This window comes from Dermacentor albipictus, chromosome 8 (genome assembly GCF_038994185.2).
Source record: "Dermacentor albipictus isolate Rhodes 1998 colony chromosome 8, USDA_Dalb.pri_finalv2, whole genome shotgun sequence".
NCBI classification, from domain to species: domain Eukaryota; kingdom Metazoa; phylum Arthropoda; class Arachnida; order Ixodida; family Ixodidae; genus Dermacentor; species Dermacentor albipictus.
In genome coordinates, this window is record NC_091828.1 from 98,664,586 (window position 1) to 98,687,525 (window position 22,940).

At 48.0% G+C, this 22,940-nt stretch overlaps 1 protein-coding gene across 4 annotated transcripts in view; it reads right to left on the reverse strand.

The window, feature by feature from the left end:
• Nucleotides 1-3,204: 3,204 nt before the first annotated feature.
• Nucleotides 3,205-22,940, reverse strand: part of LOC139048887 (uncharacterized PE-PGRS family protein PE_PGRS54-like) — a 52,372-nt gene continuing 32,636 nt past the window's right edge. For 3 of the 4 annotated variants that reach the window (XM_070523805.1, XM_070523803.1, XM_070523804.1), the window contains exons 10-14: nucleotides 21,935-21,999; nucleotides 19,635-19,705; nucleotides 18,586-18,645; nucleotides 9,778-10,017; nucleotides 3,205-6,302 (exon numbers count right to left, since the gene is read on the reverse strand). In XM_070523805.1, the coding sequence (XP_070379906.1) occupies nucleotides 4,486-6,302; nucleotides 9,778-10,017; nucleotides 18,586-18,645; nucleotides 19,635-19,705; nucleotides 21,935-21,999 (2,253 nt within the window). In that variant the 3' untranslated portion in view covers nucleotides 3,205-4,485. The remainder of the gene's footprint in view (nucleotides 6,303-9,777; nucleotides 10,018-18,585; nucleotides 18,646-19,634; nucleotides 19,706-21,934; nucleotides 22,000-22,940) is intronic. The other variant, XM_070523802.1, reaches the window with a different exon arrangement.

A 22,940-nucleotide genomic window follows, 5' to 3' on the forward strand; every position in this document is an offset into this window, starting at 1 on the left:
CGGCAATGCCGACGGTTTGAGTCGTTTCCCCTAGAGTAACGAAAACCTCATGCTCACCCGAGTTTCCAAGGCATTTTTACGTTCGTTCATACGTTGTTGTTTTTTTTTCGAAGTGTAGCCGATTGTTAGCTGATTTTAATAACCACGTCTTAACGCTTTCAGGAAATGACTGTTTTTGGTGTTCAGGGGGGAGTGACGCGAGTAAGGAATGGGAAAGGTGTAGCGGGTTTTTTTTTTTTTTTAAGCCTGGTGTGTCTTGGAGAAGGGTGGCCTTGTGCTCGCTGCTTTGTGGTTGTGGGTCCGGCACTGTTCTGGGGTGATTGCTTGCCCATGCAGGAGACGAAAAGTTGCGAGACCTGCTTGCAAGACCAATTTCACCGGACCGGACCAGGGAGAAAAGTCGCAAGAGCGCCACGACGACTGATGACAACTTCCAGGAATCTACCAGCTACCAACTAAGGGTTCGTCACCTCTAAGGGGAATTCTGCTACTGAAACGCCGATCCCTCGCACAGCGCCTGCTGCCCCCTACGCGTCGGGACCTTCCTCCCCCGCCGGAGGCGCTGTTACGGTTGGCGTCTCGCACCACGTGCAGAAAGGAATCTTAACCGACCACCTCTAACCATGCCTCGTCGAAATGAGGCGCGACTTCTGCTACGGTTGGCGTCCAGCACCTCGTGCAGAAAGGACTTTCTCTCACCCCACCTTCTTTGTCGAAATGAGGCGTGACTTCTGCCACAGGTGGCATCCCGCACATCGTGCAGAAAGGAGTTTCTCTCACCCGACCTTCACCCACCATGCCTCGTCGAAATGAAGCGTGACTACCTAATTTGCCATGACCACTTCAAGTGTCTGCCGGTCTGGCGGAAGCCACGCAGTGTGTACAGGCCTCTTTTGTGTGTGTGTATGTGCGACTTTAGAGGTACCCTTTCCTCGAACGGCCATTCTACAGAACTTCCACGAACCAGCAAGGCGCAAAAGAAACGGACAAGCGTCTAGAATTCCAGGAGGCTCGGTACCACCAGAGACGTGGTATAACCGGAGGCGGGGCCCTCTTTCCGCCAATCCGACTCTGTGCCGGTCACGTGACGTCGACGGAAGCAAGAGCCCTCCCAGGATTGTACAGAGCCCATTTAAGGGGCTCCGAAATGTACTTTGAATCACTTCATGCTCTTCTCATCTTTCACCAACCTTTGAATAAACCGCGAAAGTTTCGCACCATAAATCGTCTCGTCCTTGCCCGGTCGCCATGGTCTACCGGACACCTGCAGCCCGACAACGCCACGCTATTCAATAGTAACGTCGGTCGAGCTTCGATAAACAGGCGTCGCTACAACTCGGCAGCAGTACGAAACGCTACCCTGGAGTACGCAACATGGGTAAAGTAGCCCTTAACAGCTTCACTGTAAAAATTATGGGGTTTTATGCGCGAAAACCACGATCTGATAATGAGGCACATCGTAGTGGGGAGGGTGTGAGACACTCCAGAATAATATGTGCCACCTGGAGTTCTTTTAACGTGCGCGGAAAGTACACGGGTGTTTTCTCGCATTTCACCATCGAAATGCGGCCGCAGTCGTCGGGATTCGATCGCGCGACTTCGTACTGCAGCAGCCCAACACCATACCCACTAAGCAACCACACAGGGCATCAAAGAAATAAAGAAAGGAAAAACCTGGAGTAACAGTCCCTGCAGCAGCCTGCGAGAAGTCACTGAAGCCTCGGCCAGTAGAAAAAAAAAAAAACCGCGCCAGTGGGACCTCCGCGCAGAGTGCGAGTGGTTTTTGCCTACCCGGACCTTATATTGTTGACTAACGAAAAAGCAAAAATATCCCCTTTGGCTGTTGAAATTTCGGAGCGGGACTCGGGCTCACGCGAGCACCCCCGTAGAGTCCAGTTAACGGTGGCGAGGTCACGTGCCTCGACGCTCTTTCCGGCTCCAGTGTGAGCCGGTAGTCGCAAAACACTACCCAAAGAATAGAGCGCCAGAGGCGCTGCCGTGTGAAAATGTGAAAAATGAGCGACGACGCATTCCGTTCGGCACCGAGGCACGTGACCTTGCTCCGGTAAACAAACGGCCATCGCGCAAAACGACCGTCAGATATCGTCTGCAACGACCCGCGCGTTCTTCTGCGTTCGTGCCCGTCTGCGCGTGCGCGGTCACACCAGACGACACAGTTTTGTGTCTGCGCTTGCGCGTCGACCGCGTCCGTTGCTCTGCAGACGAGCATGTGTAGGTGCGCACGCGCAACAGAAATAGTCGGCCGCCTGTTGAGGTTCGGTCTTCTGGTCTGCAAAAGAAACATGCTTTCTGTCATGTTCAAATGATAGGATAAAGCTTCAACATCTTAAATGCACGCATACACCATAGCCACGTGCATTTCCCCGATGGCCATAGAGTTCCTCAATATAAAACCTGGAGAGAAATCTGGCGCCACCGTCTATGGGAGTTTCTTATGGGGCGCCGTGCCGTCATGGGAATGACGGTGCATGTCTGCGAGGCTGGTGTTGAAAGAGGCTTCGTCCAAAACGCGGATATGGCTACACAAATAACGTGTTCTTAAAGCAAAATTTTCGTTTCCATTCACGCAAATTGCATCTTTATACACCTACAATGCACGACGAAGGGAAGAAAGGCAAGAACAGACGACCAACTGTTTCAAAGTGAGCGCGAATCTTGTCGTCTGTCCTCAAACTTTAGCGGCCCACTAATACTTTTTACGTATCCTATAATTGTACATGCAAAAACAAGTTTTCATAGTTAAACAAAACTTGGTTCAGTGTAATTATAAAGCTAAAACAGCTTTTTGTGTGCCGTTTTAGCAGAAAATGAATCAAAAATGTACCTGACCGAGTGCTAGAGAGAAAGTGCCAGCCGGCCGCAGCATGCCGTCTTGCACTCGGCGACGTCACTTCCCTCAAAGCGACCAGTCAAAAAATCGTGTTTTACGTGCAAAACCACTTTGAGGCACGCCGTAGTGGGGGACTCCGGAAATTTCGACCACCTGGGGTTCTTTAACGTGCACCTAAATCTAAGTACACGGGTGTTTTCGCATTTCGCCCCCATCGAAATGCGGCCGCCGCGGCCGGGATTCGATCCCGCGACCTCGTGCTCAGCAGCCCAACACCACAGCCACTGAGCAACCGCGGCGGGTAAAAGCGGACTGTTCATGCCTCAACAAAATATTCAGATCCAAAAAGAAACTTCGATGAGCAGTGTCTTTATTCACAGTTGAACTGCAGCAATTGCTCAGCATACAAATCCGCCGTCTTGTCTCCAACTTGCATTTTGCTGCGACCAACAGACGCCGACAATGAAGGGAGAGGAAGCGATAATAACGCATGTGTATGGAATGGTGACAACTCGAGAGTCATTTATTCCAAGTTCAGAAAAAAACAAACCCATCGACGTGCACACACGCACGTGCACGTAGCATACATGCGCCTACAAAATTCGATCCAAATCACTCCCACCTCTTCTGCGATGCAGCCTCTCTATCCGCAATGGACATGCAAGGCTCTTCTTATCAGTAAACAATGCAAAAAAAAAAGAAGACATTCTACAACTTATTCATGCCAAACAAGTCTAAACAACAAAGAGAATGATCAAGAAACACCGAATGCCACGACCCAACAAGCAAACCAAAAAATAAAAGTGCACGAACCATGTCAACATCTCTGGCTGGCACACGAAGACTGCACGCTTCTCCCTTACGCCCCACAATGAGAACAATGGTGGCCAATGAGGGCGTCTGATGAAATCGGTGAGCCGGGTATGTACACAGAACAACAAGTAGGAGCTCTTCAAACGGGCAGAAAAGAGTTGCTGGGCTCTTCCGAAGGTGTGAACTCCACGGCGTGAAACCGTTTACACCCCGCCAACAAGAGACGCCAAAGTGGGCCACATCCTGCACCACACAGTGGTGGTGATAGCAGCAGAAGACATGCAAGGATCGTCGCGCAGGCAGGCAGAGGCGGGTAAGGAAATGGGGAAAACTGACTCATCGAACAAAGTGGAAAATCTGGGAAAAGGGAAAGACAATTGAAAACAACAAAACGTGTGATGGTAACCTAGACCAACAACAGCCCCACAAAAGTGGGTAGGCAACGGCCACCAGCAGGCGCCCGTTGCGATGGCGAGGGACGACAAAGGGTGACACAAAGTGAGGCGCTTGCATATAAAAACGAGACATAAAATCACGACAAATAAATTTTTAAGTCTTTTCTTTGTCTTCTTCAGCTTCCCCACAAAGCTACACACAAAGACGGAGCCAGCTTTGCTTCAAGACCACAACTCATTCATATGGGCATCTATAACATTGGCATGAGGAGGAACATATGAAAAGGGGGAGAGAAAAACAAAAAAGATATAGTGATGTGAAATCTGTCGACAACCCTCCATGAATAATGTGTGTAGTGAGGGCTCGTGATGGTAACGATGGCTGTGGTGGTTGGTGGTTGTTGTAGAGCTTTCTCATTTCCCTCTCTACTGGTTCCCTGAACGGTAGAACTGGCCTCCGGCAGCTGCGTTGCCTGCAAACTGGGTGCTGTAGCTGTTGTACTGTGACTGCTGCTGCTGCGCCGTCTGGTAGGCGGCTGCACCACCACCGCCTGGCCCAGCTGCTGCTCCTTGCTTCTGCTGTGCGGCGGCCGTCTGATAGGCGGTGGTCGGGTAAGTGGTGCTGTAGGCTTGGCTGCTGGCACTTCCTCCATAGCCGGCCTGTTGCTGCTGACCAGCGGCCGTAGAGTAGCCGCCTTGCTGGGCCATGTACTGCGCCTGCTGCTGTGCAAAGGCTGCTGGGTACCCGCCACCACCACCACCTTTCTGCTGCTGTTGTTGCTGCTGCTGAGAGTCTTGCCGCTGCTGACCGTATGCATTCTGCATGTACGCGCCGTAGGCGCCTGCAGTGGCTCCCTGAGGACCCGACTGCTGTTGCTGCAGGCTTCCGGACCCGCCGCCGCCAGGTCCAAACCGCGACGAACCGCCGCCGCCGCCACCACCTTGAGACTTTGGCCCAGCACCGCCATCACCTGTACGCGGTTGTCTGGTAAAGTACCCCGTGTTTTGCGAGCCAGCAGCCATCTGCTGAAGGGTCTGCTGCAAACCTGTGGGCGACGAGGCGGCTCCGCCTTGTGACTGCTGCTGGGCGCTCCAGTCTCCGTAGCCGCCACCGCCTCCTTGGCTTTGGCTGGCGCCTCCGGACTGGCCGTAACCCCCTGACCCACCGTAGCCGCCGCCCCCTCTTCCGCCACCGCCGCCCCCCTGCTGTTCGTAGCCGTCCCCACCGCCGCGCTGGTCGTCGAAGCCGCTGCTCCTGCCGCCATATCCGCTGTCGCGGCCGCCTCCCCTGCCGCCGTATCCGCTGTCGCGGCCGCCGCCGCCCCTGCCGCCGTATCCGCCATCGCGGCCGCCTCCCCTGCCGCCGCCACCACCTTCGCTTTCACGGTCATCCCAGCGCCCACCACCGCCGCCGTTGCTACGCTCGCCGTAGCCGCCGCCTCCTCCGCCGCCGTAGCCCCGCGAACCACCACCGCCACCTCCTCCTTGCTCGTCGTCGCTGCCCCTGTCCCTGTAGCCTCCCCTGCCTCCTCGGTCCCCGTAACTGCCTCGTCCGCCTCCCCGGTCACCGTATCCGTAACCACCACGGCCACCCCGGCCGCCGCCGCGGCCGCCTCCTCCCTCGTAGTCGTCACCACCCCTGTCCCTATCCCTGTCCCCGTAACCACTCCGGCCGCCGCCCCTGTCTCCGTAGCCACCGCGACCTCCACCGCGGTCGCCGTAGCCGCCGCCTCCCCGGCCTCCTCCTCGGTCGCCGTAGCCGCCACGCCCACCCCCGCGGTCGCCGTAGCCTCCCCTGCCCCCTCCGCGGTCGCCGAAGCCTCCGCGGCCCCCGCGGCCGAAACCGCGCCCGCCCCCTCGGCCTCCGCCGTAGTCGTCGCGGAACCCTCCTCCGCCGCGGCCCCTGAAGCCTCCGCGGCCGCCGCGCCGGTGGCCTCGGTCGCCCCGGTCGCGGTCGTCGTCGCCCCAGCGGCTCCCGCCGCCGCTGCGCCGGCTGCGCTTCGAGGAGCTCCGGTAGTCCTCGTCCGACGAGCGGCTACGCGACCGGCTGCGCGAGTAGGACCGCTTGCGTTCCCGGTCGCGGTCGCCCCCGCGGTCGCCGCCGCGGTCCCGGTCGCGGTCCCGGTGGCTGCTGCCGCCGCGCCCGTGCCGCCGGTCGTCGTCCGACGAGCTGTCCGACTCGTCTTCGTCCTTGTCCTCGTCGTCGCCGCCGCCGCCCTCCTTGCCCGTCGGCAACGGGGGACCTGCGGCAGAAAAGTTGGCGCCGTGGCGCGTAAGCGTTTGGCGAAAGGGCCGCGTGACGACCAGCTTTTCGGTCACGATGCTGTAGAACAACACAAACGAATAAACAATCCCACATACACACAAACAATGACGGGCCACTTGTTGCGTGTGTGAACGCACTTCTTCGGGTGTGCGTTGTTAGCTCTATGCAGCATAACTACTCATGCACACTAAAGAGAAGCACCTCGTTAAGCATTCATCCCAACACGAACGAAAGATTTCTTTCAACCCTATGGTCAAAAAGTGACAGGAAAAATGCTTGACTCATACATCTATAAAAACTAAACGTGAAACAGCCAGCTTTTGTGCAGAATTGGAGCTGCTATGACGAGCACTTGCCACTGCTGAGATGTTTCTCCTCATAGCGGGGTCTGACTTGGCTGTGGATGAATGAAGAGTGACAAGCACACAAAAAAAAAAGGCAAGTGGCAGCAGTGATGTCACAATGGTGTGGCCTAATTCGTTGTGTTATCTCTCTATTTAAGTGGACACTTGCTTGGAGAGTGGACACTTGCTTGAAAACATTGCAAGCAGAAACAGGAGCACACACAGTTATTATAGAGTCAATAACAGGCAAAAAAAAGCACCCTCCTAAAGCAAACATGAAGTAACATTTATACAGCCATTGTCAAAAGTGTATGGCCCACTCTTTATTACCAAAGCTGCCTACCTGTGGCCATAGGCTTGAAAATTGGGAGATGCTAAAGAAGACCCACTAATGAAAACCCGAGTAAGCCTCAATCATGTGCTCAATGGGCTGTACATCTTTGAGAAATGCTGTACCCTTCAATGCAACCATCAAAGAAAAAAATTAAAATTAAACATGCGGCTATGCCACTTGAGGCAGAAAGTTGGGCTGGTTGGAATTTAGACAAAGACATGTTCTAGAGCGCTGGGACATGCCTGTCTGAAATCCTACCAGCCCAACTTTCTGCCTCAAGTGGCATAGCCTGCGTCTGTCTATTTGACCAAAGTGATGCATCGGCACAATTTCACATTAGAAAATGTTTATTTTCCCCAGCGCTCTACCTTTTTTGTCGTCCTTTTTGTCCCTGCACCTCTAAAAATTTTCTCACTCAGTCGAACATGTCTTTTGTCTATACTACTTGATTTCAAACTGGAACTCTAGGCTGCGGTGAAAACATTCTAACGAACTCCAAAAGACCCTAAGTCATTTCTTTGAGCTGAAGTTCACTCAAGTGAAACAGGAATACAGATTTTATTACTATATATATATATATATTTTTTTTTGCCTCTCCCTGTCTGACGTCTAAGATGTTGGTTCGAGCAATGTTTTGTAACTGATTACTCCCAATTTGCCTCCACACACATAAACACATGCACACACACACACATCTTTTCCTACAGGGGCTGTATTCAGATTTGGACACCTGTAAAGAGTAGCACAGCAATGTATCTTACATAGTTGAAACAGAAAAAGCAATTGGGACAGTTCAGTTAAAGCAATAATGAGAGTGGCAGAGCTTGCTTCACTCGGAACGACTGAAAGTTCAAGCCGGAAGGGATTCATGGCATATGAAAAAGCAGTCGTGCAAGATGTGGACACAAGTGTAACGACAAGGACAAGTACAATGCCGACTGTTACCTGAAACTGCTACTGCTCTGCCTTTATTTGACAGTTCATGTTTGTGATGTCCTTGCCACTCTACTTCTATCCATGCTTACACACATGCCTTCCCATCATGTGTTTCCGTCAGCTACTAGGCTGCTACCATAACATCTTAGCAGGAACGCACAATGTTTTCAGCAGAACACGCGGGAACGCGCAGTACGGTGCACTCTAACGGCACCTTCGGCTGTTCACTCCAAGGCTCTGCATCGGAGCAGGCCGATCTGGAGCCACTCTCCATCCGAGTCAAAGAGGGCCTCGGCCAAGCAAGCCTAGGGCGACGGAAACGGATCCATGGGCAACTTCCGCTATTATGCAATTGCAAAACAGGCCCGAGAAAAATGTAGACTTCTGCTTTAGCCCTTCAATGAACGGAAATGGCGGGCATCACACGATCGGAACTCAGCGAGAACTCTCGACTGGATCTGATCGCCAAACGGAAACAGACGAACACGTTTCGAGTGCTCCATTTGAACCAGCTGGATATGGAGTCGTGTCAGAGTGCTTAGTAACGACCAGCCGAAGATACTGCAAAACGAAGCACCACTATACACTAGCCTGCCATTAATTACAGCCACAACACAAAGGCGTGTAGACAATGTGCACAGACAGTTGCGTGCCTGACGATTGGTACCAGGCCCGATTTTCTTTTTCCGATAAAAGTGAACTGTTGCTGCTATATCTGCCTTATTACAACTTTTAGTGTCTTTTAAGTGTCTCCTCGAAGACTGGACCACACTTGTTAGGAAAGGAGCCACCAGTTCAGAATTACAACGCATTATCAGACTGCCACCACCATTTTGTGAATACGAGCTTGCATGATTTTCGTGCCTCGCCGTCTGTACTTGGCAGCCAAGCGGTGGCCGGCAGGCTTGTTCCAGTTTGCTCCCTTGACGCCCGCTGTGGCTGTGGGTGGAGGAAATTACCAGATGCGCGGCGAAATCCTTAGAATGATACACCGCAAGGCACTGCCTTTGACAAGGGGTTTCAAATGCCACTCTGTGCAAATGGGTTGTTCCAAAGCCATGTTTTAAAGCATTGAAGTTCAAGAGAGCTGGATGCCCAGCCTTTCTGTCCATCTTACCTAATTCAGTCAAGAATCTAATTAGCAAAATTTAACCTAGTAGGCACAGATCATGATGTCATTGCCTTAATTAGCATAAAATTAGCAGCCTAGGGCTCAGCAGCAATGCAGAGGGTGAGACCACTGTTTCAGTGCCCCGTTGCAACGGCTGCTGCAGCTACTCAGCTGCAGTGTTGCTGATGAGAGATTCATGTATCCCAGCCCTTTTGAATGCAACACGACTAAAAAAAAAAAAAAAGGAACACTTGAGCACCTCATTAGCCCCAATGGCACCATTGTCTTGGAAAACAACCACCAGAGACACTTTTGTTTGGAGTCTTGGAACATTTACAAAATGCTGGGAAACAACAATTGCATGTTGCGAACACTCCCAGCCGTCTACTTCCCAAGAATTGTGCAAGGTCTCAGTGCATGCGTCTCATCACCACAAATTTGCGCCTCTTGCCATCTCACTCCAGAAATAGCAGATCCGAATCCAAAACATCGGGTTCTCAAAGAAACGTTTTGGCTGGAGTTCTGTGCCTTTATTTCTGTTAAAATTTTATTCTTCACGAAACCTAAAACAATTGTAAAACCGTAGAACCAGCTCAAATCCATAAACTTTACACAACCTTCGGGAGAGTTGGCAGCCACGTCGTTCGTGTCAATACGACAATAATGCAAGCCCTAAAACTCGGGCACCGCACAATAAAGCCGTAAAAGTCGGCAGGTGTCCGCCTACCTTTTCCTTCGGCGGCGGACTTTGCCCACTCCTCCAGCGAGACGAGCTTCTCGTTTGGCTCCAGCTCTGCACTCCTCAGCAGGTCGGCGAGACCCGGGGCATGGCGCCCCTGGGCGCTGGTCAGGTAGGTGTACACCTTGGTCACCTTCAGGGTTGGTGCCGTCTGCCGCAGCAGCTGGGAGAACTCGCGCGGCGATGCCGGGAAGTCGAAAACGACCAGGTTCTTCACCTCCTCTTTGCCTGCAAGTCACATCAGCGGAAGGTATTCATACTGGTCAGTTAGATTAAATTGGGGAGGCTGAGGGGATTGTTTAATTACAGCAGCTGTACCTTTTCTTTGAGTGCAGGTGGTTTAACTCTGGCTGTCCTGGTAAATTACGGGTAAAATTTGCTGAAACTAAGTAACAGTCTGACATCAAAATACTCTATATTTGACATTCGTTGGAAACTGATATTCGCAAGAAAAATTACATATTTGCTTTGTTATATCCGAGCTCGGTAGCGCAACCCCATAGCCCCTATGACCGGGGCAGCTCTCACAGACACGAGAGGCAAAGTTCACACTAGAGATATTGCAGGAAAGCCCATCAAAAAAGAAAAAAAAAAAAGGAAGTCCCCACATGGCAAGTCAAACATTCTCAACTCCTAGGCCTAGAGTGTCAATGAGGAACTAACCTTGTACCTCTTTGCTAGCTGAAACTACTGTACGAGTACACAGGATGCCTTGTTTGTGCTTGTGCTTTGACTGCCTTTTTTCTTCTTTTATGCTGGAAAGGGCGCAGCTTGCCATGATAGGCGGTGACTGCATGCACGCACGCTGCCATACGGTGGTGACGACGGTGGCTTGCGAGACCAGGGACGGTATTCTCGATGGCATTCAAAAATAAGATCACTTTAGTAAGATCTTGCACAACTTGACACCTGACATGTCAAGTGAGGCGCGACACTGTTCCTATCCCTATGCCAAGACATGCGCTCAGCAATCTGCAAAGCATGCCACGAGCAATAGGCCGCTATAGCTTTTCTCCAGGCCACTGGGCTGGACGCACGGCTTTAGAGATGCCACAACTCTGTAATTTGTATATACGCATCTCTTCCTTATACCATCATCATCATTCATCAGCCCTTTCCCTCCCCGTCCCTTTTTCCCAGTGTAAAGTAGCAGGCCAGAGCAAGTTATAGTTCAGGCCGACCTCTCTGCCTTTCTGTAAATAAATTTCTCTCTCTCTCTTTACTGGCAGACAGGTAGAACAGAGAGTTGCTTTCCAGAATTCACAACGCCATGGCGAAATGGCACGGGTGCAAGCGGGTGCCACCTGTCGGCCAATTTCTGCATCCTTTCAAGCTTGCCAGGCCCTCACAGTTCAAACAACCATTTTGTGATTATATAGGAGTGCAATTTAGCAATACCAAGCTACCAATACAAATACCAATTCAAAGTATCTGCTCCCTGCCTGTTAGGCTCCCTTTCAATTCATTGGAATTGTACAACAGCGCAGCACATTAGAGGGACTGTCAATATACTTGTGTCCATACCCACAGCCGTATCTGTGGAAAACACAAAAGAAACTAACAAAACTTCTAAATCAGAAGCAATTTTTAGCAGTAAAAGGAGAGAGTATGTTACTAAAAGCATTTTATAAGTACAGTGAACATAACGAAGTACTCAACATAATGAAGATGTACTTGCAGCAAAAAACTGTTAAATCACAAACTTCATTAAATTGAGGCTCACAATATTGAGATTCTAATGTATCTTCATATTGTAGCATGTATCTTTGAAACGTAAGATTCAATATGTACATGTCTTCTCTTTCTTTTTTTAGTCAAACGCAGGAATGCATTCTTCTTATTGCTGCACTGGTTTCAAGAAGTCACTTCTTTCTATTCGTGACTGTGCGAAACACACCATAAAAGAATAATGCGATAGCATTATGGTGTCTTATCAATATCATTTGGCGGTTATATATTCATTGACACCTACACACAAGTTGATCCGCAAACTATTTAACCTTACATCATTCAACTGACACTTCCTACCGACTCCTTGTGACTACAACCTAGTGATGGAGCCCATCTACTTTCATGACTGTATGGTCTACTGATTCTGTTTAGTTTTGATGCATCAGCTAATACACCAGGTGTTGTTTTTGCCACACCAAATTAAAAAAATATAATTAGAAGAGCAACATAAATTAGTAATGTTACCATTTCAGTGTCCACATCAGCAGCCTCTAAGATAAGGACTATGTTGCACAGTTATGGGCACACTCAAGGAAGTTAGTTATGTTAGTTACAAGTTATTATATTGTTTTAGGTGGCTAAACAAAATGAGCAGGTGTAGCCAGTCCTAGACATTACCTAGGTGAGCATGGAAATTCGTGAACAAATATTTCACATTTGACGGCACATTGAAAGTGAGACCGACTAGGGCAAAAAATGCCTATGCTGACAACACTTGTATGGTAACGCAACCTTACCTGTGATTTATATTGCTCTATTCTTTTTTTTTAATTAGGCACGGCTAACAAAACACCCAACATATTTTCCTACTACAGTGGTTACCCATTATGCACCACTGTCGGCTTTCCACAGGGAACACAACAGGGCAATGACTGCAGTTATATATGTGCAAAGCACGTGATCAAACACCACTCTTATGCTGTCGCTCTATCTGTCGCGTTAGAAACTGCAATACTTGCGAGGACCGACATATTGTGCATTGGTATTGGGATCAGCGTACCTATTGCATCGGCAATCCCAATGAAGGCCAGGGACTGTCCTGTATATAATGCTATTGCATTAAAAATGAGCACTCATGTTACCTTAATGCCATTGCATGAACCCCTTGGCTACCAGACATTATGTACACCTTGTGGCCCTTCATTTCGATTATTGCGCCCTGCATGCGCGCTATGCCAACTTCAGTTGTTGCGCTCGTTTATGCAAACGCCCTACAGTAATCAAACGCTGGAAGAAAAATGCGAACTAATAAGCCTTGTTTACAATATCAAGCAGCCCTTTTTTTTTTCAGCACACAACCCTGCCTGCCAGTCACAGATTCAATTTCTTGTGTGGGAGAGGGTCAAACATGCAGGCACGTGACGCGCAGTACCCCCACTTTTCACACCATCACTTGTTACGAATACTTCTTTTAAACCAACACTACCCCATCCGAAATGGCGAATCGACAGCTTCGGCAATGTGCCCCTCATTCTTATGCCTGGTGATTTGCCATCTTTGGCAGCCAATGGGTTAAAAATGCGTGATCAGTAAACTGAATGCAAATGTACACAAGTAGCTGCTCACAATGACTACTCACAAAGTCGGCTGTGGTAATGAGTATGCTTTCGCGGTTTCACTAAAGAATAAATGAAAAAGGAGGGCAGGAGGAAGAGAAACCACCCTTACAAATGAGAGGCAACACCAAAACACAAAAACTGCAATAAAAGAAAGAAAAAGAAACAGCAAAGAGGGACTGCTTAACAAAATGTAGCAACAGGGGGCTCAAAAGGTTACAAAATAAGCATGTAGCATTTGCATCGCCCAATGCAGCAACAAATCTCAACAATATAGAGTCATAAAAGCACTGAAGCCTTTTCAGTTCCAGCATTCCTAATTTGTTAATAGAAGTGAAAAATTTTCAGGGGTTCTTGACATTGCATTAGCGAGCGGCACAAAAGCAGAGCCACTATTGGCCACACGTTTATTCAATGCACAGAACAGAGTCTACCGTTTGACAGTTTTGTGGGAATGAACCCTGTTGAAAGCACCAGTGTGGTGGCTAAAAAAGGATTAGCTAGCAACCAAATGACCGCAAACTTTTTGTTGCCGAAAAACAACATCCAAATATTTTGCTAAGCTTACAGAAACTGACAGCTATGTTATATATATATATACACCGTATTTACTCGCATAATGATCGCACTCGCGTAATGATCGCACCCCTGAATTTTGTCGTCAAAATTCGATCTTTTTTATTTCCCGTATAATGATCGCACCCTGAACTTGCTGCAGCGATATGTCGTGTGCCAAGTCTAGCTAATAATGATCGCGCTTACCATCTGTCGAATGCTACGCGAACGACTCGTATGCATGCACCAAACATGCTTAAGTAGATGCCTCATTTCATTACTTTCATCACTTTCCGCACAACCAAACTTGCCTTTATTATGGGTAGGCTTTATAATGGTTGTAGTCATCAAAAACAAAAAAAGGCGCCTTTCGATTCTTTTGATCTGCACTCGTGAGCACGCAAAAAATCGCGCGCAGCAACGATAGTAGCCACGTTTACACTGATACGTTAAAAGTGTACCCTGTTCATACGCCAACGCTTGTAACACAGCTAAGATATTCGCCCACCCTTAGCAGAAACGTGCCGTGTTAGGATAGTAGTGAAAACAGGTGCCGCAGTTTTCGCAGCACGCCGGCCATGGGTTTCTGTCACTGGCACCTAAGCGCGCCCATCTGTTTCTGTCCCCTCAAAGTGGACATGGCTACGTTATTGCCGTAAACTTGCCGATATTAACGATATTATTCATCACTGACACGGAAGAAACTGTTTCAATGCACGTCATGTACTCACGAGAAGAAAAAAAAAAAAGATCGCGTTCGGCTTGCTCCGCCGGCCGCCATTTTTGTTTTGGTGTCCCGCACCCGCATCCCGCAGCAAACGCGGGACGAAAAAAAAATGTTTTTTTTTCCGCGGGAAATTTAACCCGCGTAATGATCGCACCCCTGAATTTGCGTCAAGTTTTCCTGACAAAAAAGTGCGATCATTATGCGAGTAAATACGGTATAGTCGACCGATTTTCCGGATGTCCCAATTTATCGAGCCTGCCTGATAATTCGAACACTTTCGCGGCACCGCCATGGTACCCCATAGAGTGAACGTATAAGACCGTCCGAAATTTCTTATGCAAAAACCCTTTGCCATGCGATTTTCCGGACTTTTTGTCATGACAGCAGGTACGAAATAGCATTGATTGAAGCCACCATCACCGCCATTTTGATTATCTCGCCGCCTCGAACAGGCGCTCTCGAGCGCAGATCCGCTGGCAGCCGTAGCCACAACCGTGGCAACGTTCACTACAGAGCTCTGTGCTGTTTGGTGCCGGGCTTTTCACTAAAACAATTCGTTTGCTGTTGGCAATGGCGCTGACTGCGCCTTTGTAATCCTCGCCAATGGCTTCGAAGCTCAGAAAGCACTATGCGTTGCTTAATGCCGGTACCCAAAAGGCAGCTTCGCCTCAATACAGCAGTGTTACACAGTGAAGCATACCAAGAATGGCAAGGGGGCAATAGTCACTGGACACAGTACGTATATTCTTTAATGTTACATGTGTGCACCCGGCGTCTCCTGTCACAGTACGAGTATTGGATATGCTTAAGGGGAGACGCGGGTCTTGAAATGTGAAAAAATCGCAAAAAAGTCGATTTTTGAAAAAGTGCGTTTTCGCTATGTTTATACATTCAAGAATCCCTCCGCGAAATCTAGAACCTAAATTTAATCGGAAAATAATAAAAAAGAACGCCTATACGGGCCAGGGTGGCCGCGGAATTAGCAAAAAATCGCCAAAAATGTTCGAACTTCGCGCCGTCGTCATTTGCGAACGCGTTGGCCGGCGGGCGCCATTTTGAGCTTGTTTGGAAGCTGCTTTCTTTGTGCGTATTTTGCGCCGGTTCAATATGGCGTAGGTGAGGAGGAACCGACGCTATCGCGTCATTTCTGAAGGATGCGCCCGTGCCGCTGATTGGCCAAAGCGCGCACGCCCCCCGCGCGCCTCGCTCCTATTGGTCTGGCGCCGTTTGAGTGCCGATTCCCGCGTTCCCGACAGGCCGGTCGCTCTCGTGCGCGCTGCGTGTTTGTGTGGTTTCATCGCGCCGCTGTGAACGTTCGGCCGCTCGCTTCTCGACAACGTTCGATAAAGTGTCTTTTTCGGTGCCCGAATGGCTGGAGGACACCGTCGTATGAAGACTACTACGCGTCAAGCGTTCGGCAAGGCGCGAAGGCGGCCGTGGAATGCACGACAGAAGACGGATAAGCCTGTCGTGTACCCGGAGTTGCCGGCTGCTGGTCTGCCTGAAGATTCTGCCGGATCGAGTTCCGGGCTGCAACCCAGTACGTCTAGCATCAACACTTCGTCCACCCACGCCTCGCATGTTGGCGCAGACCGTGTAGATACCGTTTTCTTCACGACCGAAGAAAGAAGCAAGCGCGCAGCGATCGCCGATAAGGCGCCTGGCGTCGCAGTCTGCAACGGAGCGAAAGTTTGAGCTGCTGGGTGTTGACACGAAAGAGGACGTCAGCGACAGCGGAACGGAACTTGCCATCGTGGATTTATCCGTGGTGCAAGACTTTTTTGGACATATGCCGTGTCCCGTGTGCGCCAAGAAAACGCTGATGCTTCGAAGGACCCCGCCAAGGAGTAGGGGCTCTGTGCCAAGCTTGTGCTGGAGTGCTCCACGTGTGGCATGCGCGAAAGGATCGTCGGAGGCTTCACATGTCCAACAAGGATCACACAAACAGAAATGCTTTGAAAAACAAGCTTGCAAAGAGGCACAAGCCACCAACAGACTCTGCCTACAGTCCTGAGCTTTTATAGGTATAGGTGTGACCTTTTGCTGAATGCACAATTGTGAGAGTGTGCAAGAGATAATTTTTTTTTTAATTTGAGTTCTGGAATTTTACGTTCCAAAACCGTGATATGATCCTGGACCAATTTTGACCACTTGGGAAGCGCTACAACACAAGCACAGGAACTTTTTTGCATTTCAGCTCCATTGAAATATGGCGACCACCACTGGGATTTGATTCAATTTTTTTGTTGTAGCCATAAACTTTGTGGAAAGGACATATTTTGTTGTGGCCATGAACTCTGCGCAGCCTTATTTGCATAGGGATGTCATTTGTGTGCCTTCTGTACAACAAGGAACTAAAATAGGAATGTGAAGCTCGTGGTGCTAGCTTTCTGGCATTGCTTTCAGTGACTATGCATGATTTTGTAACCAATATCTCAATGTTATTTTTGCAAAATGGCCATATATATGTCATGAACTTGTTGCTGAAAGACAGGGCTACATGGTGGTGCAATTTATATTGCCATATTGTTAGTCCATTAAAAGTTATAGTGAACTAAAAGTTCAAACTCGTTTTTCTCAGCTTCATTTTTTTAAACACCGCACACTGCCTTACGGGGTATCTTCATATGTTCTTTCTAAGTACCAGCAAAAAGTTTGGTATCAATATATTTGTGTCGAATCGATCTAGCCGGTGATGCTATTTATTTATTTCTAAAGTTGCCGGCTAAATTTTAATTGCCACTAAATACAAATGAAAATTAGCAAATATATTGAAATTATGTTTACATCTGGTATTTTTGCATTATAATTGCACTGAGAACAATAAAAATAGCATCACCGGCTAGAGCTACTCTCTGGCGTTCTGGCCATATACTTTGTTTTTCCTCTTGACAAAGTTAAGTTTTTGAAAAGTCCCGTAAGAAATTGATTAAATTTCTGTATTAAAAACTTTGCATCATTTGTTCTAATGAAGATATACAAAATCTAATTAGATATTTGCAATCAGCAGAAAAAGCCGAACAATACTGTTAAATATCATCCCGTTCACACTAAAATTAACAAAGTTGGTTTTAAGACCCACATCTCCCCTTAATAAGTGTACTCACAGGCCTTCAGGGCTATTTCGGACGTGCCTGTGGCGATTTGAGCCCCAGTAAAAGACATGCATTCGTTTTTAGCGCGATAACGTTAAGGAGCCCGTGTCGCAGAAAATCCGGCGTCAACGTCCCGCATAGGCATTGGACGTTGCTTCAGCAAAAAGGATATTGAACCAACTTGCGAACCACGCATAGCCAACCATTCCTATACCAGGAAAGTTGCTCATATTTTGTCTTTAATTTTTTACAAAGTTATTCCTCGGAATTGTTAGGACGGCAGCCCACAAACAAATGTACTAATGGAAAAAATCCACCGACAGTGCATGTCCTTTATGTTAGCTCTTGTCAGACTGAAATATTAAAGGTGCTGAACAATAACAGGAGATCAACCCACGCAAGAGGCGGCATTTCTACCAGAAAACTCACCTTCGTGCATAGCATTCGCAGCCAGCGTTTCCCAGTAAACGTCACGGTTACACAAGCTGCAGTTGCCAGGAAGCACGAAAAGCAGTAAGGGGTCTTTGAACGCCATCGATTTTTTTTTCCTGCCCGATTTTTTTCAGACGTAAACGTGACCATGTCATGTTTACGTGACATGGTCACGTAAACTGTGACAGTGAGATGGTCACGTTTACGCCACGAGTCTTGCCCCCATTTTTTCCCCTTCCTCTTTTTCACTGTGCGGGTCACTTCCAGAGGCGGTCTTGTGTGTTCTCCATTCAACGATTTAGCCGAGACCACGTGCCCCAACCAGTGACGTTTCAGGCAGAGCATCCTACGCAGACACATTTGTGCGTCTGAACCTGACCCTCTGGCAGGAAGCATGGCTGCGCCTTCCATTTTGGCCACCCAGGGGGCTCTTTAGCGATGCCTTAGTCTAAAGCACACGTGCGTTCCTGCCTTCCACCCACGCTGGAGTGAAGCTGGAAGTCGAACCCGTGACATCACGCTCACCAGCAGCTGAACGCCGTAGTTAGCGAACCACAACATAAGAGCAGATTTGAATGATGCAATGCGCAGTGAACTATACCGATTCTCTCTCTCATTTTTTTTTCAAATTTCCAGCTAAAACTCGGTAATAGAAGAGGTCACAAACAGCAGCAGTGATGAACGAATAACAAATTCTCACCGATATCCTTGAGCGTTGCCGCTGTCACAACAAGCAGCTTGACCTTGCCGGACTTGAAATCTGTGAAGAACAAAGAATAAAAGAAATCACAAAATTAGTTATCAGTTCTTATTTAGACCCGAACAAAGGCTCCCCCACATGAAGAGAAAGACACGTCAAAACTTCCCACCAAGACGATCCACCCGAAGGCGCTGCTAACCCATGCCGAATTAGAGAGGCGCAAACGTAAGCTTGCCGAAGCCACGAAAACAATGTGCTCCTTGGGCTGCTTAAGACAGAGCTTTAAGCTCGGCCTACTCAAATGCATGTAAACAGCGAAAACGCTTTTCTGAGATAGCCCCTGGACCCATTTTAATAAAACTTGTTGCATTTGAGAGAGAGAGTTAAATTCTAGTTGGCTAACAGACAAATTCGATATGTCAATGTATATATTACGTGAATTTGTTACATTGTGTACAAGGGTTCTGCAAAAGCTGTATTTACATATTACGTCATTTTTTTAGATTCATGTGCAACATATCAATTTTGTCCGCTTTAGATGTACTATGAGATGCAATTCACAGAATTGTGATATCACTTTTCATTGCTGAGTTATGGAGTTGTAAACTTCATAGTTTTGTTTTCTGAAAATGTGCGTTGTTTGCCATTTTTAGTAAAAAAATTCACGACCTAAATCAGAAATTTGAAACCGACAGTCACTAGATTTAAAGTTTTTCTTTTAAATACAATAAACATATAAACCAAGAAAAACAAATTCTTCTTTTACATGTATCAATGTAGGAACACCCAAGCTAAAGCTTCCTCTTAAGACCTTATCAAATAAGCGCGTGCCAGCGTTTCATGCTGCAACGATTTGCACAACACTTCGCATCACATAGATGGCAGCTACAGTTGAATCTGCCAAATTTTTTGAGTGACTTCCGATCCCACATTTTTCCAACTAGTATGTTTTTTTAGCGTTTTCTTTTCTCCAACACATGTGGATAACGATCAGCTGTATTTAGCTACTGTAGCACTAAAGAAAAAGAAATCACCGAAAGAAAGCTGACCTTTCACTATGGCATCCCTGTCTGATGCCTTCGATCTTCCACGTCCAGCAATCAGGGCATCTGCTGGGAAACTGCAACACAAACCAAAACAGTTGAGAAGGCTGCATGATAGAACAACAAAACAAAGTTCTTTGTGTTAGAACTTGGAAAATGCCAGGGGCCATATTCTGAAACATTCGCCTTCCGTGAAAGTTTCGCCGCCACGAAACTCACGTTCAATAAATCAAGCGACTGCTTACCCGTGACGTCAACGTGCACTACCAACACGCGCTGTCGAACGTTTTACATCGCATGAGAGAGCGCACTGTGTGAGTGCAGAGCAGCTCGGGTGTGTTGTTTTCGAGTGCAGTGGCTGCAGTACGGGTTCTGCGCACTGACTACAATTGGTTACGACCGCTTTAGGTAAAATAAGTTGAATAAAGAAGTGTAAAATGTGTTATTTTAAACGAATCAACAAATACCGCCACGAAACGCATGTAAGGCGCCACGGAGAAGACTGCTATAAACTACCACTTATCTCTAGTACACTCCACCACCAACCAAACGCCAAAAGACGCCAAAGGACGTGTTCGTTTAATCAATTTATGGCGAGAGCACCTATTGACACCATGACGTTAAAATGACATAGGCCGGAACTACTAGATGGCACTGCTTATTTTCCGGTTTTGTTAAAACAGCCAATCAAGGCGCGCCGTTGACGGAGGCGTGGCCAAAGCGATAGTTTTGCGAAAGGCGAACATTTCAGAATACGGGCCCAGGTATAAATGGATCTTCTGGCAAGTTACTTGCTCACTCATGCTCAAATTTCGCAAGCAGGTCGCATGCCATGGTGGAATTTGTTCAGCACAGTGTCCTAATACTGTAGTATTTGCCTCTTTAATCAAAAATACATGGCAACTGCAAGCTATCGCTGATAATGCACGAACAAAGAATTTGAACTTAGTGTGATACATCTGAACGTCAGCAGGCACAGTGACAGTACATTGTTAACCCTTTAACAACTTATCTGTTGTGTGTTTAGGTATGACGTGACGCCTGTTTACTCCAACAGCTGCCCCTTCATGGGGACTTCTAACATGCTTCCCGCCGCCCTGAAGAAGGGACTTGCGACCACTGGCGAGAAGAAAGGTGGGCAAGGGGAGGCAGCGCTCTTCCATCAATCGTATGCAACTTTGGCCTGTGCATTAAGTTTTTCGCCCTTCATTCGGCATTTTGAGGTTTCAACTTCGACATAGCATGTACAATACACTGGGCATTACAATTTTAAGCTGCATTCATCTGGTGGAGCGAATGTGATTCGAGCTTGCGGACAGCCTACCACACAATCGTAGGTCACCTATTCCTGCTGCGCTCACCAGATCCTCGTGAAGCAATGCACGTTTTGGCCGAATGCCAGATAACAGCAGGGATTTCCAGCGAGAAATACCAAGACACTGATGGCAAAATGCCTCGAAGTTTGGCAGAAACTGTGTTGATTCCAGTCCAAGTCGCTCGCCAAATCGAAACGGACAAAACCAACAAGTAGCTCGTGCTGCTAGCTCTATGACTGCTAGTGAATGCATGTGGGGCTGGTATCCACCATTATCCTTCTGTGACCTAACATGGAGGCATAATGGCTGATTTGAAATAAAAACCAATTGGAGTATTTTGAGGTTATACCGGCCCAGCATTCCGACGCGTTTGTGCCATCACCCATTCTTTAAAGTGCTACAGTAGAATTTAGTTTGCGCAAATTGTCTGCTTTCTCCACCGCATGAAGGCTAGGTGATAAGCAATGTAGAATAATAGGTGTTCAAAAAATAAACAAATATATCATGATAACTATGAATGACATCACAGTTCCATGTGCGAGACCTTATCGTCTGATACAAAGTCTGCGGGGCGCACTCATACGCCTATTACCCAGCACACTACACAGATAATGCCAGCAATCCTCTGCCGAGTGTTTAACTATAGGCCGCGTCGTGTTCATATTCAGCACCTCCTGTAGCGATCACTGCACTGCTATGTGTAAAACTTCAGATTTTAACTTCCGCGAGCCATGTTATAAGCTGCACGTACATAGGTATAAATTAGACACATTTGATTCTACTAGAACAACACAACGAATACCATGCAACAGACTCGCCCACAATCATGTCCGTTGCATAAACCTGGCTTTAGGCGCCCAATGGTATGACAAATGCCAATAAATGTCACTGCGGTGCAACGTTTGCGAGCAAAACAAACCATTGGATGAGCCAGAATGGCCAGTTATACGTGGCTCTTCTATGAACACAACATTAGATAAGGACACTCACTCTTTGCTGTCGACCGCCTTCTTGGTATTTTTGGCTTTCCGCTTAGTCTTCACCACGATGACAGTCTGCGTCAAAAGACAAGCAAACGAAGAAGAGAAGAGATGGAAGAGACGCAACCACATCCAGAGAACGCGGAAGATGGCTGCCCCCGTATCAGATCATTCTACTGCATAAAAGGGCGGGCGATACGAATTTCTTGTTTCGTGGTTATCGATGTGAACAAAGTACTGAAGCTCTAGCAAGACGGCTGCGCCCCCACCCACAAGAAAATACAAAGACTGTTCAAAGAACACATTTAGGAGGTTACAGGCGCTGTTCAGGGCAAAAAGAAGTTCTCGTTAAGACATTACAGCTATGCAAGAACTGTATGGACTATCAAAGACTAAGAAAAAAGAAAGCAGGACATGCCGAACACTTTACAAACACGCTAAAGCTTGGTGAACACATCAGAAAAAATAAAAAAGTGAGAAGCAGTGCGATGGTTTGTTCTAAACAAATTGCCTAGCCAGGGCAGATATTGGTTATGCTTCAGGTAGGTAGAGAGTGACAGCAATAAATGTGGTAGTTAATGCCTGTATGGGTTTGTTGAAGCTAGAAGAAAAACGGTACAACCATGCGGTAACTGTGGTGTCACACTTTTCCAGAGGGTCTGAGACAAAGTCCATGGTTGCACCCGCTAACCGACACAGCGTTCACCATGGCGACCCTGCTCGCCGCCCGTTTCCTTACCTGCTCTGAGAAAATTTCAGCAACGAACTTGTCAATCAGCTGTTGCAGTGCTCGGACTGCTTTGAGAGTAATTAAATCCACACGTCCATGAAAGATTTTTTCTGCAAAGCTTAGTAGCGGGGAGAAAAAACTTGGCTCGGGGTTGGGCTGTCACCTGCCGCTTCGTCGTCACTCTATGCACCACGTCGGCCGAAGAAGTAAGCGCTCTCGAGAAATCCTCATAACGAGGTGTCTGTAGTTCTTGTCGTGCACGTCTGCACCTTTCACACGCGCGCAC